Source organism: Sebastes umbrosus, chromosome 1 (assembly GCF_015220745.1).
Source record: "Sebastes umbrosus isolate fSebUmb1 chromosome 1, fSebUmb1.pri, whole genome shotgun sequence".
NCBI lineage: Eukaryota > Metazoa > Chordata > Actinopteri > Perciformes > Sebastidae > Sebastes > Sebastes umbrosus.
The window spans coordinates 953,192-980,519 of record NC_051269.1 but is presented as its reverse complement, the minus strand read 5'-3'; the positions used below and the strand labels follow the sequence as shown (position 1 = coordinate 980,519).

Below are 27,328 nucleotides of genomic sequence, written 5' to 3'. Positions count from 1 at the left end.
GATTTCACAATAAACAAGTCATAAACTAGGGCTGTACGGAATAGTTCCAAGCTTCATTCATGACGTTGACATTCAAACTATTACTATTATTACACCGCTGTGTTGAACCCTCGATTCTGATTGGTCAATCACGGGGTTCTAAGGTCTGTTATTTCTTTACAGCAGACCGTTGCTCTGTATAACAGACCGTTGCTACGTATAACAGACCGTTGGGATGTATAACGGACCGCTGCTACGTATAACAGACCGTTGCTACGTATAACAGACCGTTGCCATGTATAAAGGACCGATGCCATGTATAACAGACCGTTGCTATGTATAACAGACCGTTGGGATGTATAACAGACCGTTGGGATGTATAACAGACCGTTGCTACGTATAACAGACCGTTGCTACGTGTAACAGACTACTCCTACGTATAACAGACTGCTGCTATGTATAACAGACCGTTGCTACGTATAACACACAGTTGCAATGTATAACAGACCGTTGCTATGTTTAACAGACCGTTGGGATGTATAACAGACCGTAGCTACGTATAACAGACCGCGGCTATGTATAACAGACCGCTGCTACGTATAACTGACCGTTGCTACGTTTAACAGACCGCTTCTACGTATAACAGACCGCTGCTATGTATAACAGACCGTTGCTACGTATAACAGACCGTTGCCATGTATAACAGACCGTTGCTATGTATAACAGACCGTTGCCATGTATAACAAACCGTTGCTATGTATAACAGACCGTTGCTACGTGCAACAGACTACTCCTACGTATAATAGACTGCTGCTATGTATAACAGACCGTTGCTACGTATAACACACCGTTGCTATGTATAACAGACCGTTGCTATGTATAACAGACCGTTGGGATGTATAACAGACCGTTGCTACGTATAACAGACCGTAGCTACGTATAACAGACCGTTGCTACGTTTAACAGACCGCTTCTACGTATAACAGACCGCTGCTATGTATAACAGACCGTTGCTACGTATAACAGACCGTTGCCATGTATAACAGATCGTTGCTATGTATAACAGACCGTTGCCATGTATAACAAACCGTTGCTATGTATAACAGACCGTTGCTACGTGTAACAGACTACTCCTACGTATAACAGACTGCTGCTATGTATAACAGACCGTTGCTACGTATAACACACAGTTGCAATGTATAACAGACCGTTGCTATGTTTAACAGACCGTTGGGATGTATAACAGACCGTAGCTACGTATAACAGACCGCGGCTATGTATAACAGACCGCTGCTACGTATAACTGACCGTTGCTACGTTTAACAGACCGCTTCTACGTATAACAGACCGCTGCTATGTATAACAGACCGTTGCTACGTATAACAGACCGTTGCCATGTATAACAGACCGTTGCTATGTATAACAGACCGTTGCCATGTATAACAAACCGTTGCTATGTATAACAGACCGTTGCTACGTGCAACAGACTACTCCTATGTATAACAGACCGTTGCTATGTATAACAGACCGTTGGGATGTATAACAGACCGTTGCTACGTATAACAGACCGCGGCTACGTATAACAGACCGCTGCTACGTATAACAGACCGCTGCTACGTATAACAGACCGTTGCCATCTATAACAGACCGTTGCTATGTATAACAGACCGTTGGGATGTATAACAGACTGCTACTACGTATAACAAACCGTTGCTACGTATAACAGACTGCTGTTACGTATAACAGACCGCTGCTATGTATAACAGACCGTTGATACATATAACACACCATTGCTACGTATAACACACCATTGCTATGTATAACAGACCGTTGTTATGTATAACAGACCGTTGCCACGTATAACAGACCGTTGCTACGTGTAACACACCGTTGCTATGTATAACAGACCGTTGCTATGTATAACAGACCGTTGGGATGTATAACAGACCGCGGCTACGTATAACAGACCGCTGCTATGTATAACAGACCGCTGCTACGTATAACTGACCGTTGCTACGTTTAACAGACCGTTGCTATGTTTAACAGACCGCTTTTACGTATAACAGACCGCTGCTATGTATAACAGACCGTTGCTACGTATAACAGACCGCTGCTACGTATAACTGACCGTTGCTACGTTTAACAGACCGCTTTTACGTATAACAGACCGCTGCTATGTATAACAGACCGTTGCTAAGTATAACAGACCGTTGCTAAGTATAACAGACCGTTGCTATGTATAACAGACCGTTGCTACGTATAACAGACCGTTGCTACGTATAACAGACCGCTGCTAGACCGCTGGATGATAGTGATATAGTAGATATCGAGTTGACAACTATGTAAGTGCAATAAAACTTTGCAAGTGTAAAGCCAAGATACATTATTACACCTGTTCAACAAGCATAAACATGATGAAACGGTTAAACATGGAGGAAAGCAACGTTTCAATCTGCGCTGTCCGCTGTCTCTCATCCTCTGCTGCTGTTTACACAAGCAGAGCGCGTTAGCTCAGCGGCTAACAGCTAACCGTAAACACGTGTAAGTTATATAGTTGAGTTGTGACTGACTTTAGTTCCTCTAGTAAGCCGTGTTTCAGTGTATGTGTCCCGGGAGTTTATTGTGAAGGAACGGAAGACGTGAAGCTGTGATGCGCTGTTATTGACGAGGCTGCAGACTACAGAGCCTCTGTGTTACTAATTTATTATCTTCATAAAGTATAGGAGCAGCGTAACCCTCGGCTACACAAGACTGAAACTAAAGCTGGCAGTAGGGTGTGTAGTCCAACTGTTTAGGTTAGTTTGTCATGTATCTTACTGGTAAACTGATCAGCTGGCTGTAATCAATTCTAGATCTGATAATCTGCAACCACTCTCCTCGTTTGTGTGATGCAACCACATTTGGTTTAAACTCCTGTATTCAGAGCCCAGCCTTATAATTAATCTGGATACAACGATGACCTTCATTTACCGACAGCATGAGGATAAACGTTATTTCCTAAGATGTGCCATCTTTGGATGGCAGTTTACTACACACAGATACCTTCTGATGTACTTCCTGAACGTTGTGTCTCGTAACCCGTACACAATAGGACTAATAAAGCGAGGGAGGATTTGGTATATGATAAAGGAAACGAAGCGAATTAAGACAACAAAACTTGGGAAATGGTATGTGAGCACTTGATTTAACAGTGGCTGCACATAAACCATCATACACAACAACACCTGGAAGCCATGAAGGAGGATAGTGTTTCTGGCCTTTTTAGCATCTGCATTAGCAGCTTTGGCCACAAACATAATCCTGAAGTACGTGTAGAACAGAGTGAGCCAAACCATGACCAGAAACAATATGTTGGATACTCCCCTCTTCTTTTGACTGTAGGTGGTCCTAAATACAGTTTCCCTGTGGCAGAACACTCTGCTATTCAAGAACTCCAGAGGTTCAGTGGCCAAAAGGATGAAGACATCCGGCAGCACGGACAGCGAACTCATCGTCCAGATTACGCCAATTACAATATATGTTCTTTTGACCGTACATATGGTGTTGTAGCGGAGAGGAATGCAGACTGCGATATAGCACTCTGCTGCCATAAAAGCTAAGTTGAGGGGGGTGTTCTGTGTGGTGAAGATGGCTGGCAAGATGAGGAGGCAGCAGAGGTGGACGTAGATGGTGTGGAAGGTATAGGTGAAGATGAAGAGGGAGATGCTGGTCGTCAGCTGGATCATGTCGTTGACCACCAGGTGGATGAAAAGGATAAATCGAGGGTTCATCTTGAAGATCTGAATTGAGCAGAAAAAATTGGGGGTTAGATTGCCGTATATTACACATCTCATGCTATACAGACACATTGTTAAAATGTACGTTATTACACCTACACCAATATTTCTAACAGTAATGACTAGTTGTCTCCTCAATGTTTGTTCTACCATCAGCACTCGTTTTGTACCACTTGATATGCGTCAGTCGCATTTATCTTAAACCCCTGTGATAGTGACATTACATTTAGTGACAGAATTATTCAGATTGGATCAACTGGCTATAACATGATGTTCACATATTGTCAAAGTCAAGTTAAAGTTTATGTGGAAGTGTTGCTTACAGAACAATTCTATGTGAGTAGAGGAATTGCAATTATTTAGAAAAAAAAAATGCATTCTTGCAAACGGAGAATGGTGGTGTGGTTAATATGGTGCCTTCAGATGAAACTGGTGAGCTCGTGTTTACAACATGGGAAGTCGTGTACACGACATTCTTTGCATTCAAGTGGTTAAGTTGTGAAGAACACCGCTTCTAAGCAACGACAATATTAACCATGCTGTCGGTCAAAGAGGATAATGATTTAGCAAGCTATCAAGTAGGTAACAATGCAGTAAAGGTATGATGACAGAGGAAGAAGATGAGGGCGTTGGGAATATCAACATTTTTCTCAGACATATTATAAAATTATGAAGAAAAACAATATACGATTTGTACTGTATAGCATCATTGCATCATTTTTCAACCCAGTTTAGATGAATTTTCTGTTCATCAGACCACTAATGAGACCAGAATTATCTCAACAACACCGACTCTCTCTCTGTCTGGCTCTCTTCTTCACCGTCTACCCATGGCAAGGCGGCCGGCTGCTGCACTGAGGAGCCGCACCGCCGCACGCCACCCACAACGGGACTTTGCGCTGGTTTTTCTATTGGGATGAAAGTTGTGCTCCCCGACGTTCAGACCTGTTAGAGACCCACAAACCTCCGGTATCGCCTGCTTTCCGTTAATTTATCTCCAGCAGGAGGAGACGGTAAACAAGAGAGAGAGTGAGATAAACAGTCAGTGTGTTGTGTTCATTCTGACGGTGGGATTTGTGTAATTTCACTGTGCTGATTTCACCTGTTCACCGCACACACAAACACTGCTGTGAAAATAAACACACTAAACTAAAAATAAAAGGAAAACCCTCAGTTAGCTGATGGAACAAGTTGCTCAGACTCAAACCAGCATGAGTGAGCCTGCAGCTTGGAGGATGACCTTTGACCTGCAGCTTCTACTATAGTCCTACTATGTCCTTTCACATTTTAATAACAAGCTTCTTTTTTTTTTAACTTTGAGCACAAACTTAAATTATTTGTCAAAATGACTCAAATAAATATGACATATCATAGAAATGCCAAAACACAAGTTGTGTGATATTGGTGCTCCTTTGTCATTCTTGCATTAAGACTCTCTTCGTGCAGTCACTGGAAGATGACTGTACTTTTGTAATGTTGCTCTCTATTATAGAATAAAACATGGTAGTGAAGCTTCAAGTTGAATAATTATTTTTTTTTTTGTTCCAACATAGCTACCTGTCCACTAAATTGATGTTTAGTGCCTTTGGTATTCAAGTATGAAATAATTAAACCAAGTAAACATGCAATTTACACATGTGAACCTGTAGTAGGATAAAATTGACATAAGACAGGTTACAGGAGCTAGAAAATGAAGTGTTGATGCAAAAATAATCTGACAATTGTTATATTAACCAGAAGGAGAACACTATATTTTTAAAACCAGCTGTTTGGGAGAAAAGCAGCTACAAAAGAAAAGAGAGAAAATTAAAGGGAGGAGAGATATTTCCAACTTTCTTTCCTTGCTTAACTAATAAAACTTTCTCTTTAGTAGAAATATAATTCCACACACGTGATGCTTGTTGAATGTGTGGATCATAGTGGCGTTGATGTAGTTGATGGTGATGCCGAGGACGACAACGATCACATTCTTGCTGACAGCCATAACGAACGTGCTCCTGTAGTTCGCCGCTCCTGTCACGTTGCTCTCCCCTGGTGTCACATTCATGGCAGCATCTGATCAACTTGTTAAAGCAGAAGACAACATATATGATGGTAAAATACCACATGTATCATTTTCCATGCTTATATATTCAGACTTTTTTCATTTTTAATGAAATTATTAGAAGTCAAGTGGAGCAAACAAATACATACTGACCTCAGATAGCAGAGTCTGATCCGGAGATGAATCGGATTTAACATCATGGTACTTGGTGGAGTTTTTTTAAACAGCAAGTGCGTGTGCACACTTCTGACATGAAACAAACCCCCACCATGTGTGACGTAGTAGATGTGTATTTTTAGATGTAGCCTGGTATTAACTATGTGTACACAGTTTACCACAGTGGACAACATGGGATGGTTCTACAGCTGAATGAACTCTGAAGGAAGAAATTAAAAAACTCCTACATGCTTTGGAAAACAATTCACTGTTTTGAAACACCTCGAAACGCTGTCACCATTCTGTTATCAACATCCTCCTTCTCTTCCCTTCGTGGTCTATTAGTGATTTTAAAAGCAATAACACACATAAAAAAAAGTTATAATAGACATCTTTATTGTCTAATTTGTCTTTGACTTCACAGACACGGATACACTTAAAGGGACTGTACGTACGTTTTTACACATATAAATGTTTTTGAATTGTTTTTTATTGCCAATGTGTGAACAGGTTGTAACCTAACCTAAAAAATGAGACCTTCTACAACTATGTTTCCTCTCTCAGCGTGTAAACTGCTTTTAATATGAAGAATGCGGGCCGTTTTTTCCGGGAAAATCCAACAGATGTGACCAGGGTCTGAAATTAACTTGTTTCACTTCCTGCCTCTGTGGCAGACAAGTATTTATTTTTGTCTGCCACTCAGAAATTTTATCTGCCACATTTGAAATCTCTGCGCTAAATGAAGGAATAACTTTCTAGATCTGATGTCATTAAATGTTCGATATATTTTACACAAAAAAGCATTATATGCATTGTAAATTACAGTGTTCGAAGGAGGGTAATGTACACAGTACTGTACTTTGTTATTGTCATTTATAATGGTTATTTGCATAAAAACACACAATTTAATGATTATGATTATTAATATTTGTTTTGATCAAAAAAAATCTTGGCAAGTTGTTATGAAGTTAAATAGGTCAAAATTAATCTAATATCTATTTTTTATTGATGTGAAAACATCTCCTTCAAACAACTGGATTTATTCAAGTTTCTCACCAAAAACGTAATTTTACGAGATTGCATTTGAAGGATCGCGATAACGTTGTAATTGACCTTCACCCAATGAGCATTTTGCTGAGCAGACCATGAACGTGTCATAATAATAACTCAGTGGAACCTCCGTTAACGTTAGTAGCTCCGCTATTTTACCAGTCAGAACTGTGCTGCTAACGGCTGGCAACAGCTAACGTTACTAACTCTACTCCAGCTGATTTCAACACAGGTTTGCTGTTCACAGTGTCGCTTTATCAGGTAAAAATAGGGTGCATCCCCTCAGGTTTAGTAGCACCACGCTGTTGAGTGCTTTTTTTTTTCTCTCCGCCGTGTCTCCGATCAAACAAACTGAAACATGATACGGCGTGCTTTTGCGTCATTGTGCAGCGTAACTGTGGGAAAGCATCAATAAGAGGAATCGATAGTCACGGAGACATGAGATGCCAAGAAAGCGGACAAGTACAGTTCTCTATTCCTATCACTAGCATTTTCCCTGCCTGCCAAAGTGGCGGATGTCCTGATGATTTCACCTGCCACTGCCAACAATTTACCCACATTTGGCGGGTGCTAATTTCAGACCCTGATTGTGACGTCATCTGCGCTCGCAAGTGCCTTTATTTTTTTTCAGCTCCGTTACAGGGCGACCAGTGTGCAACCATAGCTAATGTTCATGGAGTCCGCTAACGCCAACAAACAACTGGCCGCCACCACAACTCAGACTCCAACACAAACTCCACAAAAGCACAACAAAAAACAAAGTTGTGTCTAGTGTCAAGCCCGTCTGGCATTACACAAGGGCGTTGAAGTCCTATAGAGTCCCCAGTCGGCGCCCTTTCCAGGACGCCAGCCAGAGATTCCAAGAAGATCGGGTACTCCGAGCTGCCGTTTGGTGCATAAGCGCAAACAACAGAGACTTGCTCTTAGCGACCTGCAGCCGCAGAGAGGCAACCCTCTAGTTCTCCAGTGAGAACTCCAACACAGCGACACTCAGCCGGGCCCCCCATATCAGTATGCCCACATCCGCCCGGTGCCTCTCACCCTGGGCTACTCCTGAAAAGGCGAGACTCCAGCCTTTCTCCAGGAGTTTGGTTCCAGAACCAGAGCTATGCGTGGAGATGAGCCCAACTATATCTACTTGATACTGCTCCAACTCCCACCCCAGCTCCGGTTCCTTCCCCGCAAGAGGGGTGACATTCCACGTGCCAGGAGCCAGTCTGCGATGCTTGGGATCAGCACGCCTAGATCCCCGCCTTAGCCTGCGGCCTGGCTCATACTGCACCTGACTAAATGCCTAGCCCTACAGGGGGGGGGCCCACAGGGTGGCGGCTCTATGTAGTTGTTTCGGGCTCTGCCCGGCCGGGCCCCATGGGCCAAGGCGTGGCCACCAGACGCTCACCGGCGAGCTCCCCTCCCAGGTCTGGCACCAGGAGGGGGCCCCGATTTCCCTATTCTGGGTGAGGTTACACACCTCTTTCGGTGCTTATTCATAGGGTGGTGTGAATTAACTAAACTATTAACTTAACAAAAATTAACAAATTCAGTCTCAGTAACTCAATTTACCAAACATATAGTTTCTAACTTGAAATCAACAAAGTAAAGGACATCATTGGGTAAGTTTTAGGATTCTGATGTTTCTGTAAGCCCTCGGTATTATAATCCGTGAACTGATTCTTACTGCGGGCTCATTTTACACAACAGATACCTTTTCAGGTACGTCCTGAAAGTCTTGTCTCGTATGCCATAGATGATTGGACTAATGGATCGTGGAAGGACCTGTACAATAATGTAACAAGCGAACAGGGAGTCTGGGTAATTCTTTGGGAACCATTGCAGCAGAGCCTCTTTTAACTGGGGTGTTGCGTATCCTGCCATACAAAGCAGCACCTGAAACCCATGGAGGAGGATTGTGTTTCTGGCCTCTTTAGCATCTTTGCTACCTGTTTGTGCTGTGAACAGAATTCTGAAGTAAGTGTAAACGATAACAACCCAAACTATAACCAGATACACAATATAGGTCGTATCTCTCTTCTTGATGATGAGGGGATTTGGGAAGACAGTTTGTCTGAGACAGAAGACTCGGGAATGAAAGAAGTCCAACGGCTCCGTGGCCAAAGTGATGAACAGATCAGGAAGAACAGACAACATGCTCGTCGCCCAGATTAAACCAATCAGCATTAACGTTCTCTTCAAGGTACAGATCTGCATGTGGCGAAGGGGGATGCAGATGGCGATGTAGCACTCCACCGCCATGCAAGCCAGGTTCAGAGGGGTGTTTTCAGTGGCGAATAGAGCAAGCAGGATGAAGGTGCAACAGATGGAGACATTTATTTTGTAGAGGATGTAGCTGATGATGAACAGCAGGACCGTCAGCGTCATTTGGATCATGTCGTTGACCACCAGGTGAATAAAAAGGATGTAGCGTGGATTCATGTAGAAGATCTGACGGTTGGAAAAAAGAGTGAAGGTTTGTTCAAAAGTACACGTAAAACAGTATTATACATGAATAGCACCACTTACATTAAAGAGACATTCTGCCACCTATTATTTGGATGTCCAATCAGTGCTAATTGTAAATGTAGTCCACTAAAGAAATTTCAGACAGAGAAAGCCATGCCGGCTGTGTCTACATGTACCAGGATGCATTGTGCGCAAACAGCGAGTTCACTATGTCTGATAAATAAACTAAATAAACTCACAAAATGTCAATAAAGGAAATATTCTTACACCTAAACAGAAAAATACATCCGTACACCTTCTGAATTAAGGTTCTGACACTCACTCATCTCACTCATCTTCAACTGCTTCTCCGAGGTCAGGTTGCGAGGGCAACAGCTCCAGCAGGGGACCCCAATCTCCCCTTTCCCGGGCCACATTAACCAGCTCTGACTGGGGGATCCCGAGGCGTTCCCAGGCCAGTGTGGAGATATAATCTCTCCACCTAGTCCTGAGTCTTCCCCGTGTCCTCCTCCCAGCTGGTCATGCCTGAAACACCTCCCTAGGGAGGCGCCCAGGGGGGCATCCTTACTAGATGCCCGAACCACTTCAACTGGCTCCTTTTGACGCAAAGGAGCAGCGGCATTACTCCGAGTCGCTCACTGATGACTGAGCTTCTCACCCTATCTCTAAGGGACACGCCAGCCACCCTCCTGAGGAAACCCATTTCGGCCGCTTGTACCCGCGATCTAGTTCTTTCGGTCATGACCCAGCCCTCATAACCATAGGTGAGAGTAGGAACGAAGATTGACCGGTAGATCGAGAGCTTTGCCTTTCAGCTCAGCTCTCTTTTTGTCACAACGGTGCGGTAAAGCAAATGCAATACCGCCCCCACTGCTCCGATTCTCCGGCCAATCTCACGTTCCATAGTCCCCTCACTCGCAAACAAGACCCCGAGGTACTTGAACTCCTTCACTTTGGGTAAGGACTCGTTCCCTATCCGGAGTAGGCAATCCATCGGTTTCCTGCTGAGAACCACGGCCTCAGATTTAGAGGTACTGATCCTCATCTCGACCGCTTCACACTCGGCTGCGAACCGATCCAGTGAGTGTTGTAGGTCGCAGACCGATGATGCCAACAGGACCACATCATCTGCAAAAAGCAGCGATGAGATCCTCAGCACACCGAACTGCAAAACCACCTCCCCCCGACTACGCCTTGATATCCTGTCCATGAATATCACGAACAGGATTGGTGACAAATTGCAGCCCTGGCGGAGGCCAACCCCAACCGGAAACGAGTCTGGCTTATTGCCGAGAACCCGAACACAGCTCTCGCTTTGGGCGTACAAAGATTGGATGGCCCTGAGAAGTGACCCCCTCACCCCATACTCCCACATCACCCCCACAGCATCTCCCGGCGGACCAGGTCATACACCTTCTCCAAGTCCACAAAACACATGTAGACTGGATAGGCATACTCCCAGGCCCCCTCCAGGATCCTCGCGAGAGTGAAGAGCTGGTCCGTTGTTCCACAGCCAGGACGGAATTCACATTGTTCCTCTTCGATCCGAGGTTTGACTATTGGCCAAAACCTCCTTTCCAGCACCTTGGAGTAGACTTTACCAGGGAGGCTGAGTAGTGTGATACCCCTGTAATTGGCACACACTCTCTGGTCCCCCTTTTTGAATAGGGTAACCACCACCCCGGTCAGCTTCCTACAGCTTCCAGCTCTTCCTCTACAATAGAGGGTATATCAGTCGGATTCAGGAGTTCCAGTATAAACTGGAAAACACAACCAAGACCAGCAGGGTGATTTTTGTGATTGGATTTAGCTAATTTAATGGTTTGCCATACAAGCCGACAACAAGCAGAGAGATACAGCGAGGGGAAAAAAGCTTGTAGAGCAGTCCGGCATATTTTCAAATCTTACTTCGTGAATTGAGGATTTATTTCAACCAAACCAGAATTGCTGATTGTTGGAAACTAGATAGACTAACAGACTAATGGTTTTGTTGAGTTTTATTTTGATTCTCTCCAGTTTGCATGAAGTGTGTTTTACGATGTCTTAGTTTGATGTAAGAGAGAAACTTAAACTCAGAAGGTAAATGGTTGTATTATTCTGTTTATATGTAAGAATATTTCCTCTATTGACATTTTGTGAGTTAATTTTGTTTATTTATCATACGTAGTGAACTCGCCGATTGCGGGCAATGCGTCCTGGTACATGTAGGCACGGCTCCACAGCAGGAGAGATCAGCTTTCTATGTCAATATAACAGCACTGGGGAATTTCTTTACTGGACTACATTTACCATCAGCACTGATTGGACATTCAGTAACGTATTTTAAAACTGCTGTTGTTCCCCTTTAATGTGCTCTCTGCAAGCAGGTGTCTGTACTCATCACAGATTGTTTGTGAGGGAAGATGTACCACTCTGTAACACCACCGAACAACTGCAAGTGGAATGTTTTTATATGGAGTAATACGTCTTCTCGAGTAAAACACTATTGCTGATCATGTCACATCAGTTTCAGAAGTGTTCTTCTGACAGTTAAACTTTTACTTATATCAATAATTTAAGGTGATCAATGTAATGAAAGGAATGTCTTACCTGGTGTTTACGAAAGGTGTGGATGAGGCTTGCATTGATGTAGTTGATGGAGATGCCGAGAACCACAACAATCACATTCTTGGTCACAGTTTTAGTAAAAGAGTCTCGATACTCTATAACCACGGTCATATTGACAGATGACTCGCTCATCTCTAACAAAGGAGAAAACAGGATAGTAAATATGGACAATAATTTAAAGGAAATGCATTATTAATCCACATGTGAGATAATCACAACAACATGCACAGTTCTCAGATTTAAGACCACAGATTCCTAGAAGAAAATGTATTATTATATACTAACTATTCTTTAAACTATTAATATGAGTTTTATGTGTTGTTTACTATTATAAACATTATTATTATTAAAAAACACACATAACGTTCGTTAAACTGAGGAAAAAGTTTTAGTTGAATGACTTCCTGATAAATAGGGAAGCATTGTTGGAATATGTTCTAAAATGCAAGTACAACATACACACTTGTGTGTGAAATCATAATTATATTCTATAACAGCATCACTTCACATTAAATTATGATGCGGTAGAGAGTCCGAGATTTACACTATTTAAACTGGATCATGACAATTTCCACAGTACTAGTTTTTACTCATCTACAATATTTCTACCTGTATTAATATAATTTAATATAATATCATAGATATTCAAATTTAATATTTTTACGACCAAAATATCTGAAGCAACAGTTGGACATTGTTGCTGTGAGGTAATAGTTGTGAATTCTATGTGTTCTGGCAATCAGGATGAGAGAATTCAAAGTATAAAATGTCCTGTAACATTAAAAAAAAGTCACATTAAACATAAAATACACCTGTAAACTTCACCACAACAGGCCTGTATGGGTAAATCTCTCATAGACAATACACAACCAACCAACACGGTTATATACAGTTTATATGTCAGTAGTGTCAGAACACAGTACCAGGTACAGAACAGTTCTAAGCAACATGAAAGAACTGGTACGCAGTTTATTCACTGTGGTTTCAATACTCCATTTATTTCTACAGTGACAGTACATACCTTACCACATGCACATAGACCAGGACACCAGATAGACCAGGACACCACATAGACCAGGACACCATATAGACCAGGACACACACATGCTGCTTCAGAAAAGCTAAGACTTTATATGTGGTTTGGTTGGCTGGGGTGTGCGTACGTATATTTAGATACTGCATGTGTGTGTTTGTGTGTGTGTGGGGTGGGGGGGGTGGGGGTATTCAGAAACAGATTGTGCGCTGTTGCGGCCGCTAAACCTGCACAAACAAATAAATAGTTGTGTTTATACGTTAAAGAAATTAGTGGCGTTAAAACAAATATGCGTTAATGCGTTATCACGTTGACTTTGACAGCCCTAATTTTTATTCATTAAACTATCCAGCATCATATTAGAATTAAAATCTCCACCTTGAACAGACATTATGTACATTTAAGTACATTGTCCTTTTTTTTTTGTGATCAATTCTTTTTTATTGAAAAGGTATAGAGAAAGATGTTACATATCATTCATTTTATCTCTTTTATACATCCCCCTCCCCCCATACACAGGTACATATACAAAGCCCTCATTCCAGGTCTAATGCACAACCCTATGTCCCCCCTCCCTTCCCAAGGCGACCCCTAAATACCCCCCCCCCCCCCCACCCCCCTGATCTCTTTCCCCCAAAACAAAAAACAAAAAACAAAAAATAAAGTCAAAGTTACTGTCGATCACGCTATGTTTTATCTTTAACTAGATTGTAAACTGCATCCCACGCTCTGAGGGTCTTACCGCTGGCCCCGTGCATTCGGGCCACGGACCCCTCCATCAAGATAATTTCTAACATCGAGTTAGCCCACTGTTGTCTAGTCAAGGAGTGCGGTGGTTGCCATCTTAAAGCCAGCATTTTCTTGGCTGCAGTAAGACCAGCCCATAAAATACGTTGCAATTCAATTTCTGTTGCAAAGACAGATTTAAAGAGGAGTCATCAGTTAATAAAAATAAAATAGGTGAGAGTGGAATCCTAACTTCAAGAATGTCGCTTAAGGTGAGAGATATTTGCTTCCAGAATTGAGACACAGCGTGGCATTTCCAGTACATATGCAAGAATGAACCCAGAGCACCAGATGGACACAGATCGCAATTGGGAGATGTAATGATCTTCATAGAGTGACGCTTTCTAGGGGTGAGGTACATCCTGTGGGCAAATTTATAGTGTATTAATTGATGATCTGGATTTTTAGATGTACCACACAAATTTTTCCACACCGTGTCCCAGGAAACCTCTTCGTCATTTATATCGGTTAAGTCCCTACGCCATGCAACTTCTACTGATAAATGTTTACATGGTACAGAAATAAATGTGTAAAGTTTAGAGACCATCCCTCGTGTTAATCCCACTGAAGCCAATATTTTATGAAAAGGGTGTGTAAGGAGCGTTAATCCCCATGGTACACCATATGTCCGCATGGCTGACCTCAACTGCAAGTAGAAAAAAAACGATGAGCCCGGGAGATCATATTCAGCGCGTAAATTGTTAAAGGCTCGTAAGCCACTATCACCATACAGGTCCTTTAATATATTTACTCCCCTGGTCTTCCATTGTGGAAATGAAAAAGGTATGTTGCCGGAAAGAAGGGAGAAATTATTGAAAATTGGTGAATGATTGTGCCATTTAAGATCTGCATGCGTCTGCTTCATTACAGTACGGTAGGTTACAAGTAGAAATGAAATTATAGGGCCTAAACGTAATTTGGCTTTTTTCAGTGGTATGTTGGAATACACTAGGTCTTGTAGTCTATGAGGCGACGATAAATTTTCCTCAATTGGTCTCCAAGAGGCTGAAGAACTTGGGTTGAGCCATGTAGAGAGAGGACGTAACACAAAGGACCAGAAGTACACCTTAAAGTTTGGTAGACCCAGCCCTCCCTGTGTCCTGTCTCGTTGGAGAGTTGTCAATTTTAAACGATGCCTCTTTCCTTTCCATATGAATTTGGAGATTGACGTATGAAGTTTTTCCCAAAACCCAATAGGAGGAGCAAGAGGTATCATAGAAGAATAAAAATTAACACGAGGGAGTACATCCATTTTAACTATTGCTATTCGGGCTTGGAGTGAATTTGGGAGATTTGCCCAGCGTTCGAAATCCTTCTCTAAGCAATTGTATATATTTTGAAAGTTTCGTAGTGCAATGGAAGATATAGAGGGGAAAATATCAACACCAAGATATCTGAAACACTTAACTATTGGTATATGGGAGGGCATGGGGGTTTGAGAAATAACTGAATTTAAATGCATCAATGCTGATTTTGTCCAATTGATTTTATATCCCAATAGCAAGCTGAACGAATCGAAAGTGGAAAGCAAATGTGGTAAAGAAGGACCTGTGTTACCTAAATAAAGAAGGATATCATCAGCATACAATGATATCCGGTGATCAGTGTTACAAAAAGTGATGGGATGTACTAATGGATGTTGTCTGATTTTATGCGCCAAGGGTTCAAGGGACAGAGCGAATAGTAGCGGCGAAAGGGGGCAGCCCTGGCGAGTTCCCCTAGAAATTGGAAACTGAGCGGAGCAAGTATTGCCAGTAATGACCATTGCCGAAGGATTTGCATATAAAACTTTGATCATGTTAATGAATTGTGTACCTAGTCCAAATTTATCTAAAGTAGCCCAAAGATAGTCCCATTCTAGCCTATCAAACGCTTTCTCAGCATCCAACGATAGGACCGAACAGGGAGAGTCAATACTACCCGTTGCATGGATAATGTGCAACAGACGACGTACATTATCAGCTGCATGACGAGTTTTAATAAAACCAGTTTGGTCATTGTGTATCAGTTTTGTAAGATGTACCTCTAATCGGGTTGCCAGTACTTTAGCATATAATTTAATATCTCCATTCAGAAGGGAGAGGGGTCTGAAGTTACCGCAATGAGTCAAATCTTTATTTGGTTTGGGAAGCACTGTGATTATGGCTGTGTTGGCACTTATGTTAAATTTACCCTTGTCAATTGCTGTATTAATCATATCCAATAACAGTGGGCCTAGTTTATCCCAAAAAGTAAGATATAGTTCCGGTGGAATTCCGTCCAAACCTGGGGATTTGCCTTTCTTCATATTACTCAAAGCCATCCTTACCTCTTCTAGGGAAATGGGGGTATTGAGCACTTCGTTGTCATTGTCAGATACAGAAGGCAGATTGAGTCCTTGAAAAAAACCTATACATGTACTTGTATCAAGTGAGATTTCAGATTTATAAAGGGTGGAATAAAAGTTCTTAAATTCAGTGTTGATATCCCGAGGGTCAATCAAAGTACGGTGAGGTGTTTTAATGGCCGTAATAATTGAATATTTTTCATGTTTTTTCAATCTTAAAGCTAAAAGATGGCTTGGTCTGGCTCCATTAAAATAGTATGTTCTTCTGGTCCTGTGCATCAAAAACTCTGCTCTACGTCTCAACAAAGAGTTGAGTTCAGCTCTTGTCACCACTATACTCCCCTGTAACACCTCTGAATGTGTAACTTGTTGTTGAGCCTCAAGCTGAGCGAGAAGATTCTCCAGTTCAGCTATCTTGCTAAGTTTGCTTTTATGAAGGTGAGAGGAGAACGCAATTGAGGAGTCCCTAATACAGCCCTTTATGGCATCCCATAAGAATCTCGGGTCGTCTACTGAGCCAACATTAAAACCTATAAAGGTATTTAGTTTTTCCCTAAGAGAGACACAAAATTCTTCATTTTTGAGAAGCAAGACATTAAAGCGCCATCGTGATGCCCTGGGAGGCGTGCCCTGGAGTGTGAACTGCGCTGAGACAATACTGTGATCTGATAGAGAGCAGGGCTTGATTACAACACTATGTATTTCAGAGAAAGATGCAGGTGAAGCTAGTACATAATCTATTCTAGAGAAACTTTGATGTCTTGCTGAGTAAAAAGTATATTGTTTAGATGTAGGATTGATCGTTCGATATAAATCTGTTAGATTAAGTGCTGATATGAAGTTCTGAAAATCTTTAGATGTATGTAACTGGGTGGACGTGATACGCTGAGCAGATTTATCCAATGTGAAATTTAGAAAAGAATTCATGTCTGCACCAATAACAAGTGAGAAATCCTGAAGATGTAGTAAGGTTGCTGTTAAATTTGGGAAAAACTCTGGTTCATATTAGGATGGAGCGTAAACAGAAATAAAAGCGAATTTACGCCCAGATACATTAGTCTTGATATAAGAAATCCTACCGTCCTCACTACCAAATTGTCCTATTATATTAATTGAGAGATTACGTTTCAGTACTACTAATGAGCCCCTGGTTTTGGTATCTACCGATGCAGATGCAGCCACATAGTAGTGTTTATTCGAAAAACGACGAACATCTGCCGTTCTTAAATGAGATTCCTGTATGAAGGCAACATCCACTCGTAATCTACGCAGGAAGTCTAAACAGGCCGTGCGCTTAATTTGACCATTCAGCCCGTTTACATTCCAGCTGACTACATGTATATTACTCATGTTGACTAAAAATAACTAACATATGTTACAGTATATTTGAAATCAGAGAGGAAAAAATAGCATATTCCCCAAGTAATGCAGTGATCCAACCACTGTATGAATTTAGAGAAATGAAAGAGATCAGTCCCATCCCAAAAACCCCAGTCGCCATAAACCCGCCACTCTCCAAACAACATGAGAGCATAACAAATAAAAATAATAACAAAAAAAAAAAGAACCCCACACATATACATAATAATAATGATGTTAATAAATAAAGTGAAATTATAAAAAACACACAAACAAACAAAAAACTCCCTGACTCCTCCTAGGGAGTCGGAGTTTTCCCCATCAGCTGGACCCGTGATCCTCGAGTGGCATGTTGCGGCGTTATTGCCACCATCGCGTACAGCAGCCCCCCTTCCCTCCCCATAATAGAAACAATTGTATCATACCTTAGTCGTTTTAATTACACAGCAGATTTAAACTAAATTAATCAAGTGTACTGTATAAGTATTGAGTTTTAAGAACAAAAAGAGTGCAAGCTTAGGGCTTGTAGCTTATAGCACAATTAGCATCGTGTCAGATATCTATTGCTGCAAAAGTCCAAAGCCAGCCTGTCCTAGTTAGAGACACAGCATACAGAACAGAGCAGAGCACAACATTGAAGTTGGCTTTCCTTATTAAGAAACAAAGAAAAACTGATACTTAAATAAAAGAGATGCAAACCAGTAATGAGTTTGCATATGCCATATCTTATATCTTACAGTCCACTTCTTATAGTTCACACAGAGCTATCCAGCCAAGTTACCTGAATGAGTGGAGGCTCTATTCTTTTAAGGAGTGCACGAAGTTATTCGCCTCTTGTGGAGTGTTGAAGAGATGGGTCACTCCTCCACCTGTTGCCTTAAGTTTCGCTGGATAGATGAGAAAAGTACGAAAATCCAGTTTCTGCAGAGCGTCCATTGTGTTGGAGAAGGCCAATCTGCGCTTGAAAGTATGCGGGCTGTAGTCAGGGGTGAAGCGGATGGTCTTCCCTCCTATTTCCACGGCGGTGCTCCGAGCGGCTTTAAGTATCATGTCTCTGTCGGTAAAATGCAGCAGCTTTAAGATGAATGAGCGAGAGAAAGGCTTGCCATTTGCGTCTTCCTTGGGAGCTCCTACGCGGTGTGCGCGCATGATTTCAACTGGACCCAACACCCAAACCACTGTGGGATGGCATCCGACAGGTAAGCAAGAGCATGAGATGTCTCTGCGTTTTCGGGCACACCGTGCACACGGATATTATCTCTGCGTGACCTGTCCTCCATGTCAGCTATCTTGTCCTCTAACCGGGCGCGACATACAGCGAGCCGGCTGTCCCACTCCACCGAGCGATTTTCGCTCTCCTCTATATAATCCACACACTTTGAGATATCAGCTTTTATGACAACCATCTCGCCACAAAATACAGCAGCTTGCGCATCCACCAGAGCCTGCGTCTTACTTGTCAGTTGAGCGACAACGTCCTCCACAAGTCCAGGGATAGCTTCCTTGATAGCTTCTGAAACTGCTAGCTTAACTAGCTCAGCCAACTCCTCGTTGTCAGCTGAACGAGAAGTTACCGACGTTTTACCAGCCATCTTCCTTGTGTTCGCCGCCATCAGCGTGTGTGAAATGTGTTTAGAAATCAATTGAGGCGACCAAAACTTTTAAAAAGTTTGCTAAAGTATGAAGATATCATTAAACTCTGCGGGGGTTCTGCGGAGCGATGGTCTATGCCTACTACATCTCCTCGCAACGGTCACGTGACATTGTCCTGATAATACATCTCTTTCACTATTTATTGCATCTCTTCTCATCTTCAACCATTTATCCGGGGTCAGGTCGCGGGGGCAACAGCTCCAGCAAACAGCTCCCCAAACTTCCCTTTCCGAGGTGGAGAGATATAATCTCCGCTTGTAACCGCATCTAGTTCTTCCAGCCCTCGTGACCATAGGTGAGAGGAGGAACAAAGATTGGCCGGTAGATCGAGAGCTCATCAATCCCCGGGGCTTTGCCACTGTGGAGTGGTTTGACTACCTCAGTGAATTCCACCAGGGAAATTGATTATGATCCCCTATCAGCTTACAGCTCTGCCTCTACAATAGATGACGTATTAGTCGGATTCAGGAGTTCCTCAAAGTGCTCCTTTCACCGCCTGAATACGTCCTCAGTTGAGGTCAATAGTGTCCCATCCTTATTGTACACAGTTTGGATGGTTGCCCGTTTCCCCCTTTTGAGGTGCTGGACGGTTTTCCAGAAGCACATTGGTGCCAACCAAAAGTCCTTCTCGCTGCTCCGAACTCTTCCCACACCCGCTGCTTTGCCTAATTCCCAGCAGTGGCTGCTGCCCTTCGGGCCTGTCAGTACTTTGCAACTGCCTCCGGAGTCCTCCGAGATAACATATCCACCTGACCACCAGTGTCCACCACGGTGTTCGAGGGTTGCCGCCCCTTGAAGCACCCAAGACCTTTTGACCACAGCTCACCGCCACAGCTTCAGCAATGGAAGCTTTGAACATCGCCCACTCGGGTTCAATGCCCCGAACCTCCACAGGGATGCCAGAAAAGCTCCGCCGGAGGTGTGAGTTGAAGATCGCTTGGACAGGGGCCTCCTCCAGACGTTCCCAGTTCACCCGCACTACCCTGTTTGGGCTTACCAGGTCTGTCCAGAGTCTTCCCCCACCCTCTGACCCAACTCACCAGATGGTGATCAGTTGACAGCTCCGCCCCTCTCTTCAAAAGAGTGTCCAAAACATGCAGCCACAGATCAGACAATACGATCACAAAATTGATCATCAACCTTTGGCCTAGGATGCTCTGGTACCATGTACACTTATGAGCATCCTTATGTTCGTTATAGACAGTCTATGACTAGCACAGAAGTCCAGTAACAAACGACCGTTAAGGTTTAGATCAGGGAGGCCATTCCTCCCAATCACGCCTCTCCAGGTGCCTCTATTGTTGCCCACATGCGCGTTGAAGTCTCCCGGCAGAGACCCATACAGGACTCCATTTAGGGTATCCAAAAAGGCCAAATACTCCGAACTGCTGTTTGGTGCATATGCACAGACAACAGTCAGAGTTTTCCCCCCATAACCCAAAGAGGTAGGGAGGCAACCCTCTCGTCCACCGGGGTAAACTCCAATTTAGCGGCACTCATCTGGGGATTTCTGAGTATCCCCACACCTGCCCGGCACCCTCACACCTAGGGCAACTCCAGAGAAGAATAGAGTCAAACCCCTATCCAGGAGTATGGTTCCAGAACCGAGGCTGTGCGTAGAGGCAAGCCCCACCAGATCTAACTGATAGCGCTCCACCTCCCGCACAAGCTCCGGCTCCTTCCCCCACAGAGAGGTGACGTTCCACATCCCCAGAGCCAGCCTTTGCCACCCGGGTCTGGTCCGTCGAGTTCCCTGGCCTTCACTGCCACCCATGTGGCAGCGCACCCAACCCCAGCGGTTCCTCCCACAGGTGGTGAGCCCACAGGATTCTTTCAGTATTCACTTGAAATAAATATTTGAATGCAGGAACTTTACTGGATTTGTCCAGTAAAAAAATCCAGGAAAAGAATTTAGTTTCGAGACTTACGGTTCAAAAGCTACAGGACAAAATGTAAAGTTCATTGTTTTAGCGCCACCATCTTGCCGAATTGCACCATATTCGACACTGCACTCCATGGGGTCTCCAGTAATACACCTGCCAAGTGTGAAGTAGATCAGATGAACAGTTCTCGAGATATGTAAAGGACATACCCATGTACAGACAGAGATTCCTTTCTTTTCAGATAGACTAGTGCAGTGCCTGTTCGGAGTGCATGCCCGTCCAGACCGGGCCGATTGATCGGCCCCCAGTAGTGCTGCTTGCAGCGTTGTTGAGAACCCCGTTTACCATGGTCACTCAGACATCCTATCTACACATATCTACCAAATGTGGTTGCAATAGCATTAAGGCAGATGAGCGGTTCTCGAGATATACGAGGGACATACCCACGTACAGATAGAGATTCCTCTCTTTACAGTTAAATGTGTTGATACCGCTGCCGAAGGACAATACAATATCTTAATTATTTTACGTTGAGATATATGAGCATATTTTTCTATAGGAACTTTTTTTCAGATTTAAAACTTTTCTAGGAGTCGGAAAGAAAAATATAAAAGGTTGGAAGGAAAATCATTGAACAATCATTATAATGTAAGTGAAAAATGCATCACAAACCAGCCTGCTAAACCAGAAGCTGTTAAGTTAAATAAAAAAAAGATTAAGAATATGAATAAGTGTTCAATGCCACCTACTGTATCGGTAGATATGATACTTGGTACCAAAAAAGTATTGAGGTTTGATGCTCAGCCCTTATTTTAACACACTTTTGCTTAAACTATTTCTTCCACAATTTAATAAACTTCACAATAATGAACATATTAAGTCTCAGTAACTCAACTTTGACCAAACACGTAGTTTCTAACTTGAACACATTAAAGTCAAGTTTTAGGATCTGACGTTTCTGAATGCCCTCGGTATTATAATCCATGAACTGATTCTTACTGCGGGCTCATTTTACATAACAGATACCTTTTCAGGTACATCCTGAAAGTCTTGTCTCGTAAGCCATAGATGATTGGACTAATGGATCGTGGAAGGACCTGTACAATAATGTAACAAGCGAACAGGGAGTCTGGGTAATTCTTTGGGAACCATTGCAGCAGAGCCTCTTTTAACAGGGGTGTTGTGTATCCTGCCATACAAAGCAGCACCTGAAACCCATGGAGGAGGATTGTGTTTCTGGCCTTTTTAGCATCTTTGCTAGCTGTTTGTGCTGTGAACAGAATTCTGAAGTAAGTGTAAACGATAACAACCCAAACTATAACCAGATACACAATATAGGTTATATCTCTCTTCTTGATGATGAGGGGATTTGGGAAGACAGTTTCTCTGACACAGAAGACTCGGGAGTGAAAGAAGTCCAACGGCTCCGTGGCCAAAGTGAAGAACAGATCAGGAAGACCAGACAACAAGCTCATCGCCCAGATTAAACCAATCAGCATTAACGTTCTCTTGATGGTACAGATCTGCATGTGGCGAAGGGGGATGCAGATGGCGATGTAGCACTCCACCGCCATGCAAGCCAGGTTCAGAGGGGTGTTTTCAGAGGTGAAAACAACAAGCAGGATGAAGGCGCAACAGATGGACACATTTATTTTGTAGAGGATGTAGCTGATGATGAACAGCAGGACCGTCAGCGTCACTTGGATCATGTCGTTGATCACCAGGTGAATAAAAAGGATGTAGCGTGGATTCATGTAGAAGATCTGACGGTTGGAAAAAAGAGTGAAGATTTGTTTTAGAGCAGTGTTTTTTTAAACCTTTCAGGTCAAGGACCTGTAAACTGACACAAATTAGACCACTGACTACTATTTGATTCAGTCCGAGGGTCTCCCATCTGACATGCTTTTTGCCTTTACAGAAAATGTATGAAACCTATGACCAAAATAGTCATACTTTCTTTTATTGTGTTACTTATGGATGGGATTATAGTGAAAATAAATGATCCCCCTTTTTGCTGTGAACCCCCTGGAACCTCTCAAGACCCCTGGGGGTCCCCAGTCCCCACTTTGAAACCCATTGTTCAACTGTACAAGTAGAACGAATAGCAACACTAACATTAACTTGATGTTTGTTCCATTTCTGACAATCTGCTGTGAAATCATTAAACTATGAATACTTTTAAATCCAGCACAGATTAGGGTTGGACATGACAACATGTACCAAGAGACAATAAAAACTTTTCTCTGTACTTTGGCAGGATTTAATTAACAAAAGCACATATTACCATTGTTTTGTTTAAATCTATAAATTTCCATATAATTCCTTATATGGTACTATAAAGTAGGGGTTGTATACGACGTGCATCCTCCCGTGTTAAATCCAGCATGGTAAACACTACACATCCAGTAAAGCAGGGGTTCTCAACCTTTTGCAACTGAAGGCCCACTTGTGATTGTCAAAACATTTCCAAGGACCACCTTCCCAAATAAATGAGTAAAAAACCTAACATGTTTATACAACAAATAATAAACTGGGCTGTAGATATGTGTTATGCCACTGTCAGCTGTAATGACCAAAATACATATTCTGCTTACCCTCAGTGAGACACTTAGGCTTGCCTCTGGGAAATAATGAGATCAAGTCGTGGTGGGATGGGTGAGAGGCTGACACGCAGAGTAGCATTCAAGGTTGCTTTCAGTTTGTTCCTTGCCTTTGATTTTGTGATAGTCACAACCCTGACTCACATAAATAGGTGGTGGTGAAAGGCAACAGAAATTTGATTGCCCGTTTTGACAGAGAGGGATATTGACTGGCAGCCAGTATCCAGAATGAAGCAAGGTCTACTTGTGTGAGCTGAAGCTTCAGGCTGCTGTCTGCTGATAGTTCCATCAGTTCATTTTCCAACACAGTGGAGAAAGCTATGTCTTCTGAAGCAGGATCCACAGCGAAAGGGTCCAAACTCCAAAGGTTTCCATCTCGTGCATCTTCTGGGAAGTAGTCTGTAAACTTTCCTGACAACTGAGTCAAATGCTGGGTTATAACACTGGATATGTTGACATGAGGAGTGGCTTCCAAAGTTTCACTTAGGAGTGAAAACACGTCAAATCGTCCCTACTTGACTCTTCTGTTCCACAGAATAAGTTTTTTCTTGAAGCCCTCAATTTTGTCTGAAACCAAAAACACTGTGCTGTTTCTTCCTTGCATTGATATATTGAGCTGATTTAACTGGTCAAATATATCTGATAAGTAGGCCAGTTTTGCACAAAAGTTACCATCAGTGTAATGCTCAGCAAGAGGGGAGTGCTGCTCTTCCAGAAATATGTGCACTTCTTCTCTCAGTTCAAAAAGCACGAATCCTAATTTAATGTATTCAGGGTCATATTTCCTCACCACACGCTTCGGAGCTTTTACTGGCGCAGGGTTGTCTCCCACATCACTTTTTCGCTTTAAAAACCGATCCATTTTGTCTCACTGCATCCGAGAACGTTAGCTAGCTAACAGTGGCAAACACGTTTGTCTCTACCTGATGATGTTTGGTGTTTTTACACGAGGTCTATTAAAGGAGGTTAGGTCACACTTAATCAACGCGCCTTCGGGGTACCGCACATGCGCAGTAATATCTGCTCTGCACTCGCCGAAATTGAGCCGATCGCAACGCACGACCGCAGCTCCAGTTACACTGCGCATGTGTTATACCCAATACAAGACCCGTGTCCGCCCGTGTCTCAGCCTCCTTCAATAGGCTTTGGTTTTACAGCAGCTGGCATCTTACCTCCTTTAGGTTTTACCTGTTCACTTTGCTAAATAATAATAAAAAAATAATCTAGTACCACTGTCTCCACGGCACACTAGATGGCGCTCTGCGGCACACCGGTGGGCCGCGGCACACTGGTTGAGAATGGCTGCAGTAAAGGATGGAAACACTTTGGGTTTCACACATTACCAAGAAAACGAACTCTGTCATGGACAGGAAACGTTATCGTATCGCGGTAACGTGCGGTCCAGCCGGCCGTCGCTCTCATCTCTGTGGTAAAATGGGCCGACGCTACAACTGTAGAGCACCCATATACTGACATTTATGTTCTCTGCATTCAAACGGCCCAGATGGAGCTGACCATGGATGGATAAAGAGAACGGAGCTGATGGGAGAGCTAGAGACCACCTTGGAGAAGTTAGAGGAAGTAGATACGTGGGACTACGTCCACTTTCAAAATAAGGTGTTGGAACTGTATATACAAAATACATCTATGGAAATAAGATTGATTGGATTATATTCACCAGAAGTATAAAACATTACATGTCTTATTAAGAAAATACCACTAATTTGTGAGAAAAGATTTAATAATTAATTCCTGACAATGACTGATAGATTTGACTTCAGGACATCTCTGACTACATACATGTTGAAAATCAAACATTTTTACTGGATTCATTTAGAGGTTTTCCAAAGTAAAAGTCCCTAGAAGTGTATGATTCAACTTTTTCCCATGGTCTAGTGGTAAACAAGTCAACAACAATCACAATAAATCAGAATACTTGAAAAACGCAACACATATTGAATCAGCGCTCAAGCATGGTGATAGTATTGAATCAGGAGATAGATGAATTGTCCCAGTCCTACTATATAGTGCTATTGTGTGATATGATTATATACTGTGGTAGAAAATTATCAATATTGTGATCAATATAATAATTATGAAACAGAACCTCCTGTATGAAGATTAAATAGATAGTAAAAATAAAAATGTAGAAGGCTATACATGTTATTTAAATGTGTCAGGTATTTATTTAATTGACATTAAATATGTTCTGCTGTTAGTAACAGACATTGACTCACTAATTTAAATATGTTTTCTTAGCATATTTCTTCAGTAAATCTATCCAGCCCGCATTAAATACTGAGGTTCTGTTATGGCCGTCGGCGTTCGGTACCGCCACACACAGCACCCTTCAGCGTCGGTATGAAACGCAGCAGGCTTTCCATTAACTATAATGTAAACCTATCCGCGGCAACAGTAAACGCTCAGGGATAATATGCCAGGAGTGTGGTGAAGTAGTTTAAAGAGCGAGGTGGGGGGTCCAACAAACACAAGACGTCTGTTCGTGCCCCATGTTGTGTCCCAGTGATATTTTCACCGTACAAACGTAGTAGTTTTAAGCACAACCATGTATTTCTTTCCTAAACCTAACTATAGTGCTTTTGTTGCCTAATCCTAAAGTGACGCCAAGCGGCGTGAAAAAGCGGCGGTATGTGACGAGTTGGGATGAGAACGTATTGATCTATCATCAGTGTTTTCATGTAATGAAAGGAATGTCCTACCTGGTGTTTACGAAAGGTGTGGATGAGGCTTGCATTGATGTAGTTGATGGAGATGCCGAGAACCACAACAATCACATTCTTGGTCACAGCTTTAGTAAAAGAGTCTCGATACTCTATAACCACGGTCATATTGACAGATGACTCGCCCATCTCTAACAAAGGAGAAAACAGGATAGTAAATATGGACAATGATTTAAAGGAAATGCATTATTAATCCACATGTGAGACAATCACAACAACATGCACAGTCCTCAGATTTAAAACCACAGATTCCCCAAAAAAAACGTATTATTATGTACTAACTATTCTTTAAATTATTAATATGATAGTTTTATGTGTTGTTTACTATTATAAACATTATTATGATTAAAATCAACACATAACGTTTGTTAAACTGAGGAAAAAGTTTTAGTTGAATGACTTCCTGATAAATAGGGAAGCATTGTTAGAATATGTTCTAAAATGCAAGTACAACATACACACTTATGTTTGAAATCATGATTCTATTCTATAACAGCATCACTTCACATTAAATTATGATGCAGTAGAGATTCCGAGACTTACACTATTTAAACTGGATCATGACAATTTCCACAGTACTAGTTTTTACTCATCTACAGTAATTCTACCTGTATTAATCATAGATAATCAAATTTTATATTTTTACGACCAAAATATCTGAAGCAACAGTTGGACATTGTTGTTGTGAACAGTAATTTTTGTCCAATAGTAAGAAAAAGAAGCTCATCTCAGGTTCAGGGCGTCAACTTGAAAGATGAAAATCAATGTGTTGTTATTTCAAATTGAAGTGAATAAATTTGAAATGTAGAAGTTAATATGTAGGATCCAACAGAACATGAGGTGAACTCATTTAATCATTTTTAAGAATTTAAAAA

At 42.3% G+C, this 27,328-nt stretch overlaps 3 protein-coding genes across 3 annotated transcripts; all 3 read right to left on the bottom strand.

Moving 5' to 3' along the window:
• Positions 1-2,969: 2,969 nt before the first annotated feature.
• On the bottom strand, positions 2,970-5,802 carry LOC119504147 (odorant receptor 131-2-like). The gene is made up of 2 exons (XM_037796248.1): positions 5,647-5,802; positions 2,970-3,758 (listed from the first exon to the last, which is right to left on the bottom strand). Exons 1-2 carry the CDS (start codon positions 5,800-5,802, stop codon positions 2,970-2,972), a joined length of 945 nt encoding a protein of 314 aa, XP_037652176.1.
• A 2,877-nt stretch (positions 5,803-8,679) lies between these two features.
• On the bottom strand, positions 8,680-12,204 carry LOC119497964 (odorant receptor 131-2-like). Its single transcript, XM_037786423.1, has 2 exons — positions 12,055-12,204; positions 8,680-9,447 (listed from the first exon to the last, which is right to left on the bottom strand). Exons 1-2 carry the CDS (start codon positions 12,202-12,204, stop codon positions 8,680-8,682), a joined length of 918 nt encoding a protein of 305 aa, XP_037642351.1.
• A 9,903-nt stretch (positions 12,205-22,107) lies between these two features.
• On the bottom strand, positions 22,108-26,737 carry LOC119497970 (odorant receptor 131-2-like). The gene is made up of 2 exons (XM_037786437.1): positions 26,433-26,737; positions 22,108-22,875 (listed from the first exon to the last, which is right to left on the bottom strand). The coding sequence occupies exons 1-2, from the start codon at positions 26,580-26,582 to the stop codon at positions 22,108-22,110; spliced, it is 918 nt and encodes a 305-aa protein (XP_037642365.1). The 5' UTR covers positions 26,583-26,737.
• Between the last annotated feature and the right edge of the window lie 591 nt (positions 26,738-27,328).